General features: G+C 41.7%; 1 protein-coding gene across 1 annotated transcript; it reads right to left on the bottom strand.

Annotated features, from left to right (window-relative positions):
• Window positions 1-2,407: 2,407 nt before the first annotated feature.
• Window positions 2,408-15,839, bottom strand: LOC110943902. Its single transcript, XM_022185633.1, has 4 exons — window positions 15,338-15,839; window positions 15,086-15,265; window positions 4,263-5,015; window positions 2,408-4,068 (listed from the first exon to the last, which is right to left on the bottom strand). The coding sequence occupies exons 1-4, from the start codon at window positions 15,837-15,839 to the stop codon at window positions 2,408-2,410; spliced, it is 3,096 nt and encodes a 1,031-aa protein (XP_022041325.1).
• Window positions 15,840-16,103: the final 264 nt, after the last annotated feature.

Genomic DNA, 16,103 nt, shown 5'->3' with positions numbered 1-16,103 from the left:
AGTCCTTCAGTGCCGGATCCAATCCTTACTCCAATATACTGTAATTACCTGAAACGCGTTTTAAAAAGGTTTTGTCAGCGGGAAATACTGAGTGAGATCATTCAGTTTACGGAAAACGACACATTTGTTATAATTTACATTATTAAGAGCGATTACAATGTTTCTGATATCAAACCAACTACCCACGGTACTTTGTCACTCGACCCATTGGCCCACCTGTCTAATGGTGTTTGTGATTATGGTCATATCACCCATTGGCTGCCCCAATGGTGAAGATTATCAAGTAATATATACAAAACCCCACATACCGGCTGTAACTTGGTGATTACAAAGACTTAATCCCTGTAATTATAACTTTTGAAAATAACTTGGAGTTTTGTAAAACAATTGATAAAAAGAGAATGACTCACATCATAAGCATGCAGTATTGAATTAACAAGCTTCCTGATTCAATTCTTCTGAGAATTAGTATCTACTTTGATTGTAAGTGTATGGGGTGAAGTTTAGCCTACTGATAAGCCTGATAATCTTATTTAAACAATAATGCACACGAAACTAGGTAATTAACTAATACAAAATTTACGATGAACTCCCGAGATTAATACCATCACAACAAATGACAAAGTGCGATACTTAAACATCCAGCGGATTCACAACGAATGACAAAGTATAGCCCGAGTTTGGACAGCACTCAAACATTCAAGTCGAAATCACGATGAATGACAAAGTATAACGCTAATGTGGGCAGCACTTAAACATCTGTTGGATAGTTTCAATCGATCGGACATCGAATCGTAGCAGCGATTGAGTTAATACCCTGTATCGTAGCAGCGTTTCGGGATTGTGTGTGTTTGGTAGTAAAACGGCTATAACTCAGTGTATATAACGAATTTTATCGTCGAACTAAAGCAGAATGCCAAGTCCCAGACTCTACTATTTATAGCTGGAAAATCGACCCCCCGCGTGTCGCGAGGGGTTGCCTGGCCGGCGTCGTGTGTCGCGACGGGTTATCTTTCACCATAGGGTTGCCACGTTCCTGGGTAGGCTTGCTGAGTCGACGGAAATTGAAAATTATATTTTGACAACAAACTGTGATGATAATCTTCAATGGGGAATACCCCCCCCCCCGAGTTTTAGGGCCCTGATCCTGATTCTGATTGTTATGAAAATTTTAGGAGTTGTGCAGGATTACTTGGGTGTCTCAACTAGGGTTTCCTAATGGGTAATTAAAATAATAGGCATGACTTTTGATGAGAGTTGTTTACAAAATAGAATAATAAATAATAGTTTTGGGTAAATCACAAAAAGGAAATAAAACGGTGAGAAAAGAGAATGGACCCACTTTGTAACTTTAGGGTTCAACTAGAAAATCTCTTGGTATAAATTTTGGGTATAACTTTTGGGCTATTAAAATATATAATGCACTCGTGTTAAGTATAGTACCCCTAAATCAACCTTGTCCTGAAGTCCCGAGATAGAATCCCAACAACTTAGTCGGGCAGAGCCCTGACATATGTTATGAGGCTCAGATCAATCGGAAAGGGTAGCATTGATCGGGAGTTAAAATACTTAAAACGAAGCAGGCTTTTTAGAGTATTATAAGGTAAATAATAAAAATAAACAGTAGAATTTTAGAGTGAAGTGATATCGTATGAATGAGAACTTCTCAATTTAGTTAACTCCTATTTATAGGATTTCCATGATGGATGGAATTCTTACATGTTTCACATAATGGAACACGTAGCATATGTGTTGTTTACATTTGGTAGTACTATATGTACACACTAGCCTAAGGACCCGTGTATTACACGGGTTGATTAAAGATAATATCGCTTTATTATCGTTGTTTACATAAAATGTTACGAATATATACACGTCTTGAAATGGATCATGTAAAAACTTTTTATTAACCATCAATATGCAGATATCACAATTCGTTGAAAATCTCTTTATATACCACATTAGTTGTTTTATCTGTAGTTTTCCCGTTGTTGTCAAGAATGAGTATTTTGACCCCATTTCTTGTTTTCACCCTAGATAAGGCAACATACAATTGACCATGAGAAAAGACCGGTTGTTTGAGGTACAAACCAACTCTTGAAAGAGACTGACCTTGACTTTTGTTGATCGTCATTGCAAAACATACGGCCAGTGAAAATTGCCTCCTTTGAAAAGCAAAAGGAATCTTTTTTATTAGAAGGGATCAAGTTTAATCGTTTGAATTAAATAAACGTTCAAGTAATAATAAATTAGTAAACTACAATGAGACGAATAATGTAATATCTCGAGATACATGATGATGCAAATTTGTGTAATATTGTGTGTATGGAACATAATAATGTTATTATGATTTTTATGGAACAGTTACACGGAATGTAAGATCGTTTGATGAATGAGTACATGGAGATCACAAGTCACGAAATACTTCTTTGTAAACTACATTTGTCGTTTTATTAGTAGGTTTGCCGTCATTGTCCAAAATCAGAAGTTTAACTCCTTGTCTGGTTTTAACTCTTGATAAAGCAACATACAGCTGACCATGGGTGAAAACTGGTTGCTTCAGATACAGACCAACTCTAGACAGTGATTGTCCCTGACTCTTGTTAATAGTCATTGCGAAACAAACAGCCAACGGAAATTGTCTCCTTTGAAACTCAAAAGGAATTTTTTTATCAGAAGGTATCAAACTAATCCTTGGTATATAAGTGCGTGTGCCTATGTTCCCTCCGGATATTATCTCGGCTTCTATTACACGGTTATACATTTTTTTGACTTGTAGTCGTGTACCATTGCAAAGCCCATTTTGTTGGTCAATGTTACGTAATAGCATCACCGGCACGCCTACTTTTAGTGCTAGCCTATGATTAGGTAAGCCGGATACTTTAAGACCGTTAAGCACATCAGGAGAGTATAGTTTTTGTTGTGTAGCGTTTGGATCTTCAGACTGACAAAGACTATCTGAACTAAGATACTCTCGTTCTTCTCCTGGGAATAGTGACAACAACCGATCATTAATTTCATGCACAACCTCGTTCTTAGGTGCAAGTATAGCCCTCTCACTGAAATAATTCTGATTGTTGAAGTTTTCGAGAATTGAAGGATACACAAAATCAATTAAAGTGGAAATGGGATCCGATGTATCAGTGATTAGAAGGTCGCTTGGTATTTCAATTGACGCTTCTCCATCATTTGGACCACCAACATTTCCCTCACCTATATCCAAAAGCCATTTGGCAAATTGTTTTATTTCTTCAGCGTTGGATGCTGAACTTCCAACTGTTAACCTCATGTTTTTTGTTAATCTCAGCAACTTACATGTATTCCACAGATAAGACGAACTTATTGAGGCATTGACAATCTCTTGTCTTCCACCATTTGGAACAACAGGAAGGATCTGTCTAAAATCGCCTCCTAAAACAATAACCTTCCCTCCAAAGCGGATGTTTGATCTGTTTGAAGTTTCGATATTGAAAATGTCGTTCATTGTTCTATCCAACGCATCGAATGCATGCTTATGGACCATAGGCGCTTCATCCCATATAATCAAGTTTGTTTCGTGTAGTAGTCTAGCAACATCTCCATTCGGTTTTATATGACAAACTGAATCCTCAGTAAGATTCAATGGAATACGAAACCTGGAATGCGCGGTCCTGCCACCAGACAATAACAACGACGCGATGCCACTTGAAGCAACGTTTAATACAATTTGACCTTTTGATCTGATTGCCGCAGATAATGTCTTCCATAAGAAGGTCTTGCCGGTCCCACCATAGCCGTACACAAAAAAAACCCCACCTTTGTTACTCTCAACTGCGTTGATTATTTGTTGGAAAACTGACCGTTGCTCCTCAGTTAGCAAATTAAGTTGATTATTAAATTCAACTTGAAGATTCGTTTGGTCGTAAATACGCTCCTCGTTAATCAAACGATTGTCTGAATCAGACATAGACGCAGTATCTGGGTACGGCATTGTCTCAAATCTTCTGAGTGATGAGTTGTTTCTGGCTAAGAATTTTTCAACTTCACTCAAAACATAGTTTTTAAGTTGGTGATCTGGAATTGATAAATCTGTTAAAAATTTGAAAAAAAAATATATTATCATGTTATGAAATCAAAAAATATTTAATAAACCAAACCATATAGCATAAATGAAACACAAAACCATGTTTTCTTTAAATGAAAATTGTTTTTTTTTTTTATATATAACGCAACCAAAAACAAAAAAAAAGGGATAATAACAACAATTTATTTAAAACAATTACCTGTAAGACGATGATATTTTCTAAGTCTGTAGATAAAGTCGTCTGTCATGTATCTCCATGTGCTTTCCCATACAACCTCAGGTCTGGACAACGTATTTGTTAATAGCAAAGTAGCAAATAAATTACGAAGATACGAAGGGGATCCTGTTTCATTTGCTTCTTTGATTGCCTCAATGTATTCTGCGTCATCGTCCAAAAGACCGAGTGCATAACATGCATCTCTAAATGTATCATATACCTTACCATCAACTGTTTTAATATCATCAAAAGATTTTGGTCCTTTCACTTTGTTAAGAAGAATTCTTAAATAATATGCTTCCCCAAGAGACGGACTTACAGCGTGAATTCTCCCAATTGACTTATGTCTTTGTCTAGGTTCCCAACAACGTTTATCAAGCTTCCATACATACCAACTTGGAAACTGAACATATGTTAGTGTACGGGCCAATGTGTCATTCGGGTCTTTGTTACGTTCCATCCAGGAAAGAAACATTGAAGCTTTGACAGATGGTTTGTTAAGGACTTGATTAATATCCTCGTCGGGTCCAAAAACAACAGGTTGTTTTCCAGGCAGATGGAAAGGCAGCCTCATAACAGAAGGAGTCCTGTAATGCACATCATAGGTGAAGATCCTCCAAGATGCCTCACAAGCCGATATATACCTACAATCATAATATTCTTTGACCTCGTCTTGTTCTAGTTGTTCATTGTTATTATCATGTTGGACAACAGCAACGGTTGCTCTATCAGGGCCTTTATTTATATATTTAAACAAATATTTAATTGATCCGGCTTGATTGCACCACTCAACATTTATATGTGCCTGGTAGCGTTTCAAAAGTTTTTTGTTGTATGGCACAACACTTCTGTTGTCTAAGTCGATTCCATTTTTTACTACATAAGCACCATTATCTCTTCTTTTGTATATTGGGAATCCATTTGAATCCAGTGTAGTATGATCTTGAAAATTCTTTGGAAAACCCTTCGAACACTTATTGTCAACCATACATGGATAACTTAAATTAGCGTTACCACATGGACCATGTGTCACACCCCCAAAATCCACCTGCGGATAACACCCGCTTTGAGGGCGTGACTGACCAGGATCCAGCCACTAATTATACTGACTAATTAAATTGATAACAAAAAGTAATACTTACTAACCATAAGATTAGCAAATATCAAGTTCAGAGTTTAAGGTTTCTAGTTTAAATAGTAATAAGTAGCGGAAGCATAAATAAACAGTTTTAAACAATGTTCATAAGGTAAGCATGATAAATGCCCAACACACGGGCAGACGACCACTACACATCCCAAGCAGCTGCTCCAGTCACTGGCCACCTGCAAAGCATGCAGTAAGGGGTCAACAATAATGCTGAGTGAGTTCACTAGTTGTCCAGTTTTAATTACCAAAAACTCGTTTCACCAGTTAATTTATCCGTTTATACATGCCTTGGGGAGCTACCCCAAAAGTTAGCGACTAAACTGTTTTTCCAATACCGAACACTAGGTAACCGTTTGCGTTTCCGCAGGATGCCCCGATGTCAATGTTCTATCATCATTGACGGATGCCTGAGTACATTAGTTCACGACCGATCCCATACCATGGCACGGTGTGAGGCTGGTAAGACCTAAATAGCGCTATCAACTAATAACCCGTTCGCCTGGCACCGGCGACTAATCGGTATTATGTAGTAGGGACTTGAGTGATAGAGTTGCGTTTAGTGCCGTTGGTTGCATTCCGTATAAACAGTAATTAACTAAAAAGGTTTCCCAATACAAGGGAAGATAAAGTAAGTTTGTTCCCAATAACTAGGGAAGGAAAGTGAATGGTATCCCCTTTACAAGGGGATAGGGTTGTTTTAGTCTCGTGTCCCAAACCACCGGGACGCATGCTTTTAAGTTGTGAACTCACCTTGGGTTGCTCGGTATGATACGTTACTTGGTTAAGTATGTTGGTCACCACGTCCTAACATGGTTACCAAATATGGGTCAAGTCGGGTACAAGTAAACACATATCGAACACTTATGGCAATACACAAAGCAGTCACGTATAACATGCAAATATACAAACAGTTGGGGTATTGGGCCTAAACAGTAACAGTTACACAAGCAGTCCAGTTAACAGATAATCCAACAAGTTCTTTGGCCCAATAACAGCCCAGTCGAGACAAAGGTGACTCGCAACCAAGGTTGCGACTCGCAACCGAGGTCTCGGTTCGTCACGTTTTGATTACGAGTCGCAACCAGAGATTACGACTCGCAACCAGCAGTTCCGACTCGCAACCGGACTCGATACGCGTTGATTACGACTCGCAACCGGGAGGTCTCGACAAATCCTGCTGTGGTCTCGAGTAGCAACCAAAGGTTGCGACTCGCAACCGTGATTACGTGCACATGAATCAGTTTCTAGAACCTGCAAACAGTACTGGCCAATAGAATTGCAATTTCATGAAATCAGATTGTACTATGCCACTAAAACATGTTTTCTTGTCTAACCCTTTTCTAAAATGGATCAAACACACATATTTTGAATATACAAACCATCTTCAAACTGTTCATCACATAATCAAACAATATTCAAACCACATTCATCATTTAAGCACAAAAACCATAAGATCAAAGAACACATATTTAACACAATCTGTTTTGACATAATCGGCATTATTATTCTCGGTTCCTAGTCTAGCATGCTTCATCATAAACCACAACTCGTGAGATCAAGCAAATCATGCATATTATTCGGTCAAAATCTTTCAAACAAGCATCTAACATTAACCGAATAACAAAACTATTTATCACAAAATCGGATTATTTTCATTAAGACACAAGATTCATTTCAAGCAACCACTTTTATCATCAAACAAGCCTTTTATAGCAACAACATCAACAATCAAGCACTATCAAGCATTCAAGAGTTATTCAAAATCAACAAAGCCACAAAACTAACCGGTTGATGAAGGGTATGAAGGGTGGTCTTCCTAGTGCGATGTTGAGTTTGATCCGAGGGCTTGATGTCTCCGATTTGGTTCCGAGTAGGAATAGGATGATGGCGAGTGTTGGTGTTTGTAGGGTTTAGTGAGAGAGATGAGAGGAGAGTGTGAGAGTGTAGTGAGATTTGTAAAAATGGTTAAGGGAGGGGAGGGTTGGTTTATATAGGATCTCGAGTGGGCTAGGGGGGGTTCCGGATTGGGTTACCCGGTCCCAAGGCCCAAACCGGCCTAAGTCTCGAGTCGGGTCTCGGGTTTGGTTGTGGTTTCGGCTCGCTAATATAACTCACATATATATATATATATATATATATATTATACACATTATTGGCACATAACACGAATCAACGATAGATCAATTTTTCATTCAAAACACATATACACGTAAGTTACATCAAAAGGTTTCCCGGGAAAATCCGAAGTGTCACATTATCCCCAAGTTTTAGGAACTTTCGTCCCGAAAGTTAAGGCAGCCACTGTCAAGCTAGTGTGAGTGAAAGCGTTTCAACGGGGTGTCACATCATCCCCCCGTTAGTTTGGAATTTCGTCCCGAAATTCGGTTGTAGCTTCAGTGCTGGGGTTTTCGTTAGGGAATAGCCGGGGATACTTGTGCTTCATCTGATCTTCCTGCTCCCAGGTATACTCTGGGCCACGTCGCGAGTTCCAACGGACTCGTACAAGAGGTATCTGGCTACGTTTGAGGATTTTGATCTCTCGATCCGTGATCTCAATCGGTTCCTCAGTAAAGTGTAGCTGTTCGTCAATAGTCAATTCCTTAAAAGGAATCACAAGTGTTTCATCCGACAAACACTTCTTCAGGTTGGATACGTGAAAAACGTTGTGTACCGCACTCAGTTCTTCAGGCAGGTTCAATCTATAAGCAACCTTACCGATTTTCTCAGTGATTTCGAATGGTCCGATATATCGCGGATTAAGCTTGCCCCGCTTACCAAAGCGGACTACACCCTTCCAGGGTGAGACTTTAAGTAGAACCCGATCACCGACCTGGAATTCCAATGGTTTCCTACGCTTATCAGCGTAGCTCTTCTGACGGTCACGAGCTGCCGCCATGCGTTGTCTGATCTGGGCAATCTTTTCCGTTGTATCTACCACCATCTCTGGGCCCGTGATTTGACTATCACCGATTTCTGCCCAGCAGAGAGGTGACCGGCATTTACGACCGTACAATGCCTCAAAAGGTGCTGCCTGAATACTAGTGTGGTAGCTGTTGTTGTAGGAGAACTCTACTAGCGGTAGATGCTTCTCCCAGTTCTTGCCAAAATCGATCACACACGCCCTAAGCATGTCTTCTAGGGTCTGGATAGTGCGTTCGGACTGTCCATCCGTTTGCGGGTGATATGCGGTGCTCATGTCCAGACGTGAGCCAAAGGATTTGTGCATAGCTTGCCACAATTCCGAAGTAAAACGAGCGTCTCGGTCGGAAATAATTGAGGTTGGCACTCCGTGCCTAGAAACTACTTCCTTCAAGTAAATCTCCGCCAAGGTAGAAAACTTGTCCGTTTCCTTAATAGCCAGAAAGTGCGCGGACTTGGTCAGTCGATCTACTATTACCCAGATAGTATCATTTCCGCGTTGAGACCTAGGTAGCCCTGTAACAAAATCCATGGAAATCTGCGCCCATTTCCATTTCGGGATTTCTGGTTGTTGGAGTAGACCTGCTGGCTTCTGGTATTCTGTCTTGACTCTTGCGCAAGTCAAACATTTGCTGACGTATGCTGCTATGTGGGCCTTCATACCAGGCCACCAATATCTAGCCTTCAAGTCGTGGTACATCTTGTCCGAACCCGGATGTACTGAGTAGCGGGACTTGTGGGCTTCGTCCATCACGAGTTCACGTAAACCTCCAAAGAGTGGAACCCAAATGCGTCCTGTTACATAGTAAGCACCATCTTCTTTCTGTTCTAATTGCTGTCTCGACCCTCGCAGAGACTCAGCCCTGATGTTTTCCGGTTTCAATGCTTCAACTTGAGCATTTCGGATCTGGGTAGGGAGGTTAGACTGGATGGTAAGTTGCAATGCTCGCACGCGCTTCGGTATAGTGTCCTTCCGGCTGAGGGCGTCTGCCACGACATTGGCCTTGCCCGGATGGTACTTGATGGCGCATTCGTAGTCATTCAAGAGTTCGACCCATCGACGCTGTCGCATGTTCAATTCCTTTTGCCTAAAGATATGCTCGAGACTCCTGTGATCGGTGTAAATAGTGCACTTGGTACCGTACAGGTAATGTCTCCATATCTTAAGAGCAAAAACCACTGCTCCCAGTTCCAAGTCATGCGTAGTGTAGTTTCTTTCATGCGTCTTGAGTTGTCGAGAGGCGTAGGCAATAACCTTCTCGCGTTGCATTAATACGCAACCGAGCCCATGGATAGACGCATCGCAGTAAACCACAAAGTCGTCAGTGCCCTCAGGCAACGAGAGAATAGGAGCGCTGCAGAGGTTATCCTTAAGCCTCTGAAAAGCAGATTCCTGTGCTGCATTCCACTTGTAGGCGACGCCTTTCTGAGTGAGAGTCGTGAGGGGTTGTGCAATCTTTGAGAATCCCTGAATGAATCTGCGGTAGTAGCCTGCCAAACCCAAGAATTGGCGAACTTCAGTGGGGGTCTTAGGTGTAGGCCAGTTCTTTATTGATTCGATCTTAGCTGGATCAACATGATTTCCGTTCTTGTTAACTACATGGCCGAGGAAATGGACCTCTCGAAGCCAAAAGTCGCACTTCGAGAACTTGGCGTACAATTGCTCCTTGCGTAAGAGTTCGAGGATAAGGCGTAGGTGTCGTTCATGTTCCTCTTGACTCTTCGAATAAATCAGGATGTCATCGATAAACACAATCACGAATTTATCGAGGTAAGGCTTACATACGCGGTTCATAAGATCCATGAACACTGCCGGCGCGTTGGTCATTCCAAAAGGCATAACGAGGAATTCATAGTGACCATAACGAGTCCTGAATGCAGTCTTAGAGATGTCTTCATTACGAACTCTCAGCTGATGATAGCCTGATCGCAGGTCAATCTTAGAATAGTAGCTCGATCCTTGCAGCTGATCGAATAGGTCGTCGATGCGCGGGAGAGGGTAACGATTCTTGATGGTAACCTTGTTCAACTCACGATAGTCAATGCACATTCGGAATGTGCCATCCTTCTTCTTAACAAAGAGTACTGGTGCTCCCCAGGGTGATGAACTAGGACGGATAAATCCTTTATCCAGTAGTTCTTGTAGTTGCGTGGAGAGTTCCTTCAGTTCTGCAGGGGCTAAACGGTACGGTGCACGAGCTATGGGTGCTGCTCCGGGAGCTAGCTCGATTTGGAATTCGACCTGACGGTGGGGAGGGAGTCCAGGTAGTTCCTCAGGAAATACCTCGGGATAATCACGTACTACAGGAAAATCTTCAATCCTCTTTTCCTTTTCGTGGGTGTTGGTGACAAGTGCTAGGATAGCGGTGTGCCCTTTCTGCAGACACTTCTGGGCTTTTAAAAGCGAGATAATGCCGGTGACTTCTCCACCTTTGTTGCCTTGAACGATGAGGGGTTGACCAGAACGACGAGGTATACGAACTGCTTTCTCTTGACAGAGGATTTCAGCGCGATGTTTGGATAACCAATCCATACCAATGACGACGTCGAAGCTTCCAAGTTTGACAGGGAAAAGATCGATACTAAACGTGTGGCCAGACAATTCTAGCGTGCAGTCGTGGATCACATGCGTGGCCTCGATGTTCTTACCATTAGCTATCTCGACGCTGTGCTTAGAACTTAATAATGCAGGCGAGTGCTTAAGTTTCTTACTAATGCGAAGGGACACATAACTGGCATCGGCACCGGAATCAAATAACACAGAAACATAACGATCATCAAGTAGGAACTTACCCGCCACGACGTTGGGATCGTTCCTTGCTTCTCCAGCTCCAATTACGAAAGCTCTTCCCCTTGCGCCATTCCCAGCATTGTTGTTTTGCTCATTGTTCCCAGCTCCCTGGTTGTTGTTGCGATTCTGATTCAGTTCAGGACAATCCTTACGCATGTGCCCTGTTGCCCCACATTTAAAACATGCCCGGTTGTTTCCCTGCTGCTGTTGCTGTTGGGGTTGTTGCTGATTCTGCCTTGCTGGGAACTGACTCCTACAATCCTTGGCTTCGTGCCCCATCTTGTGGCATCGCTGACACTGACCCTTGTTGCATGCCCCATTGTGGTGCCTGTTACACTTGTTGCACTTAGGGTAGCTTCCCCGGTAGCCACCCTGTTGCTGAGTGCCTTTGTTGTTGTCAGTTTTCCTTTGCTGAGCTGGGGCTTGAGTAGGGTTAGCATCCTTGCCCTGATTTCCATCCCATTTTCGTTTACCATCACTAGAACTTCCCTCCACAGCACTGATCCTTTTGGGCAACCTGCCCTCCTCCACAGCCTGGTTGGTGAGTTTGTGGGCAAGACGAACCACGGGCTGTATAGTAGGGAGGTTAGCCGAGGTTACATGGCTCCTGATTTCCGGGACTAAACCCTTGATGTACAATTCGATCCTTCGGTACATGGGTCGGGACATGTTTGGACATAGAGCAGCATAGTCGTTGGACAGCTTGGTGTAGGTCTCAATCTCTGACCCAACCATCTTGAGTTCATAGTACTCGTCCTCGAGTTTGTGAATGTCATCCCTGTGACAGTACTCTTCCTTGATCATGTCCTTGAAATCTTCCCACGCAGTAGCGTTAGCAGTCTCCAAACCAAGCATTTGAATTTGCGCCTTCCACCATGAAAGTGCGCTTCCCTCAAGAGTACCAGTAGCAAACTTCACCCAATTAGCAGGGGGACACTCGCAGACAGCGAAAACAGCTTCGACTTTCTCGATCCAGTGCAGGAGACCTATGGCACCCTCAGTGCCACTGAACGGAAGAGGCTTGCAATCCATGAAGGTCTTGTAGGTACAAACACGTGGTTGCACAGGCGCAGGCTGACCTGTTGTGAGGAGTGAAGCGAAATAGGTTTAGAGGCGAAAAGACGATGTGGCGGTAGGATCTAAACATCCTAAAACAACGAGCTTACCTATAGGGTGAGCTGCGAAAGCTGCAGCCACCGTGTTGAGCAGGTTAGTGAATTGAGCCTGAGTCATGTTGACGTTTCCCCGTCCGCGTCCACTCATTGTCTTCATAACCAGAAAACATAGTATGAGTGCGGTGTCGTAACATAGCGAGAATAAGATAGAAGAGAGGAGACGCATCTATCTAATCAGGCAGACTAGTACGTATAGTAAAACAGAAAGCATAAGACAATTAAGCAAGTAAATATGGGTCCGAGCTATGAGGTCAGATAAGTCGAGCCTTGTACTTGGAGTGTAGTGTCGTCACGAGTCACGGGTTATAGTCTGGTTTTTCTCAAAAAGATTTTTCCCCCTTTTTAAAACCAAGTTCACTATAACCAATGGCTCTGATACCAATCTGTCACACCCCCAAAATCCACCTGCGGATAACACCCGCTTTGAGGGCGTGACTGACCAGGATCCAGCCACCAATTATACTGACTAATTAAATTGATAACAAAAAGTAATACTTACTAACCATAAGATTAGCAAATATCAAGTTCAGAGTTTAAGGTTTCTAGTTTAAATAGTAATAAGTAGCGGAAGCATAAATAAACAGTTTTAAACAATGTTCATAAGGTAAGCATGATAAATGCCCAACACACGGGCAGACGACCACTACACATCCCAAGCAGCTGCTCCAGTCACTGGCCACCTGCAAAGCATGCAGTAAGGGGTCAACAATAATGCTGAGTGAGTTCACTAGTTGTCCAGTTTTAATTACCAAAAACTCGTTTCACCAGTTAATTTATCCGTTTATACATGCCTTGGGGAGCTACCCCAAAAGTTAGCGACTAAACTGTTTTTCCAATACCGAACACTAGGTAACCGTTTGCGTTTCCGCAGGATGCCCCGATGTCAATGTTCTATCATCATTGACGGATGCCTGAGTACATTAGTTCACGACCGATCCCATACCATGGCACGGTGTGAGGCTGGTAAGACCTAAATAGCGCTATCAACTAATAACCCGTTCGCCTGGCACCGGCGACTAATCGGTATTATGTAGTAGGGACTTGAGTGATAGAGTTGCGTTTAGTGCCGTTGGTTGCATTCCGTATAAACAGTAATTAACTAAAAAGGTTTCCCAATACAAGGGAAGATAAAGTAAGTTTGTTCCCAATAACTAGGGAAGGAAAGTGAATGGTATCCCCTTTACAAGGGGATAGGGTTGTTTTAGTCTCGTGTCCCAAACCACCGGGACGCATGCTTTTAAGTTGTGAACTCACCTTGGGTTGCTCGGTATGATACGTTACTTGGTTAAGTATGTTGGTCACCACGTCCTAACATGGTTACCAAATATGGGTCAAGTCGGGTACAAGTAAACACATATCGAACACTTATGGCAATACACAAAGCAGTCACGTATAACATGCAAATATACAAACAGTTGGGGTATTGGGCCTAAACAGTAACAGTTACACAAGCAGTCCAGTTAACAGATAATCCAACAAGTTCTTTGGCCCAATAACAGCCCAGTCGAGACAAAGGTGACTCGCAACCAAGGTTGCGACTCGCAACCGAGGTCTCGGTTCGTCACGTTTTGATTACGAGTCGCAACCAGAGATTACGACTCGCAACCAGCAGTTCCGACTCGCAACCGGACTCGATACGCGTTGATTACGACTCGCAACCGGGAGGTCTCGACAAATCCTGCTGTGGTCTCGAGTAGCAACCAAAGGTTGCGACTCGCAACCGTGATTACGTGCACATGAATCAGTTTCTAGAACCTGCAAACAGTACTGGCCAATAGAATTGCAATTTCATGAAATCAGATTGTACTATGCCACTAAAACATGTTTTCTTGTCTAACCCTTGTCTAAAATGGATCAAACACACATATTTTGAATATACAAACCATCTTCAAACTGTTCATCACATAATCAAACAATATTCAAACCACATTCATCATTTAAGCACAAAAACCATAAGATCAAAGAACACATATTTAACACAATCTGTTTTGACATAATCGGCATTATTATTCTCGGTTCCTAGTCTAGCATGCTTCATCATAAACCACAACTCGTGAGATCAAGCAAATCATGCATATTATTCGGTCAAAATCTTTCAAACAAGCATCTAACATTAACCGAATAACAAAACTATTTATCACAAAATAGGATTATTTTCATTAAGACACAAGATTCATTTCAAGCAACCACTTTTATCATCAAACAAGCCTTTTATAGCAACAACATCAACAATCAAGCACTATCAAGCATTCAAGAGTTATTCAAAATCAACAAAGCCACAAAACTAACCGGTTGATGAAGGGTATGAAGGGTGGTCTTCCTAGTGCGATGTTGAGTTTGATCCGAGGGCTTGATGTCTCCGATTTGGTTCCGAGTAGGAATAGGATGATGGCGAGTGTTGGTGTTTGTAGGGTTTAGTGAGAGAGATGAGAGGAGAGTGTGAGAGTGTAGTGAGATTTGTAAAAATGGTTAAGGGAGGGGAGGGTTGGTTTATATAGGATCTCGAGTGGGCAAGGGGGGTTTCCGGATTGGGTTACCCGGTCCCAAGGCCCAAACCGGCCTAAGTCTCGAGTCGGGTCTCGGGTTTGGTTGTGGTTTCGGCTCGCTAATATAACTCACATATATATATATATATATATATATATATATATATATATATTATACACATTATTGGCACATAACACGAATCAACGATAGATCAATTTTTCATTCAAAACACATATACACGTAAGTTACATCAAAAGGTTTCCCGGGAAAATCCGAAGTGTCACACCATGAATCATATAGTCTTTCACAAGCGCATATAATTCTGCATCTTCATCTTCATCAGGGATTTCTGCAGTTATAAATGGATCAACATGGTCTACCGTTGGAAGTTTGGATTCATTTTCTAAGAATAAGCATAGGTGGGCATGAGGCAATCCTCTCTTTTGAAACTCGATTGTGTAAACAACTGTATAAAATGAAATCATTAGTAGACTTAAATAAATCTAATATGTATATAAAAAGGAATTTGATAAAATACCTGCTGCAACTTTTCCAAATAGATGGCGTTCTTTAAAATCTTTGCAAATTGAATCCAACTTTATTTTAAACAATCTCGTCAGTATATCGGGCCTATCTTCAGGTTTAAGATTTGTGTCTCTAAGAAACCTTTTTACCTCAGGCCACTTTGGATTGCACGTGATGGTTATAAAAAAATCCGGATAACCAAACCACTTACAGATAGCCATGGCATCTAAATAATTTTGCATCATATATCTAGCGCCACCGGTAAACGAAGAGGGCAAAAAGATTCGTTTTCCAACCTTAGATATGTCTTGCTGGCCCTTATTTCTTAATTCACATAGACTTTCATAGCTATCTGACCTTAGATTCTTTTGTTGAAGTCGTATGTAGTTAAGCCTTTCGCTCTCAATCATAGTATACGCATCAACCAAGAATTGTTGAAAGAGTCTCCTTGAATTTAGAATCAATGAAAACTGATTAATTCTGTCTTGCACACGATATGCAAAAAACTCTCTCATTGTACAATTTGGACGTTTCTTATTGATTACGTCTACGACACCTCGATGAGGGATGTCAATTCTGTAACCATCATCTCCGTAAGGGAATAAAATAGGATATTGAAGTGCAATGTCACAACCCCAAAAATACCACCTAGGGAGTGTCCCTGGTAGGCGTGTGACGTACTGACAATGAGCCACTACTTACATTGAACCCACAAGTTTCAAAATAAATTCTCAAATAATTAATAAAAATCCCATCACAAGTTTATGCAAAAACCAATA

This window comes from Helianthus annuus, chromosome 5, assembly GCF_002127325.2.
Source record: "Helianthus annuus cultivar XRQ/B chromosome 5, HanXRQr2.0-SUNRISE, whole genome shotgun sequence".
In the NCBI taxonomy this organism is placed as follows: Eukaryota; Viridiplantae; Streptophyta; class Magnoliopsida; order Asterales; family Asteraceae; genus Helianthus; species Helianthus annuus.
Note: the sequence above shows the minus strand (reverse complement) of the source record. Positions and strands in the feature narration are given on the sequence as shown.

Excerpts from the sequence above, each read along its gene's own strand:
- LOC110943902 (XM_022185633.1), bottom strand. The coding sequence starts at position 15,839 with ATGAGAGAGTTTTTTGCATATCGTGTGCAAGACAGAATTAATCAGTTT. Across the intron at positions 15,266-15,337 it reads ATTTGGAAAAGTTGCAGCAG|TTGTTTACACAATCGAGTTT; the intron begins GTATTTTATCAA and ends CATTTTATACAG. Across the intron at positions 5,016-15,085 it reads GAAAGACTATATGATTCATG|GCCCTGATAGAGCAACCGTT; the intron begins GTGTGACACTTC and ends ATATAAATAAAG.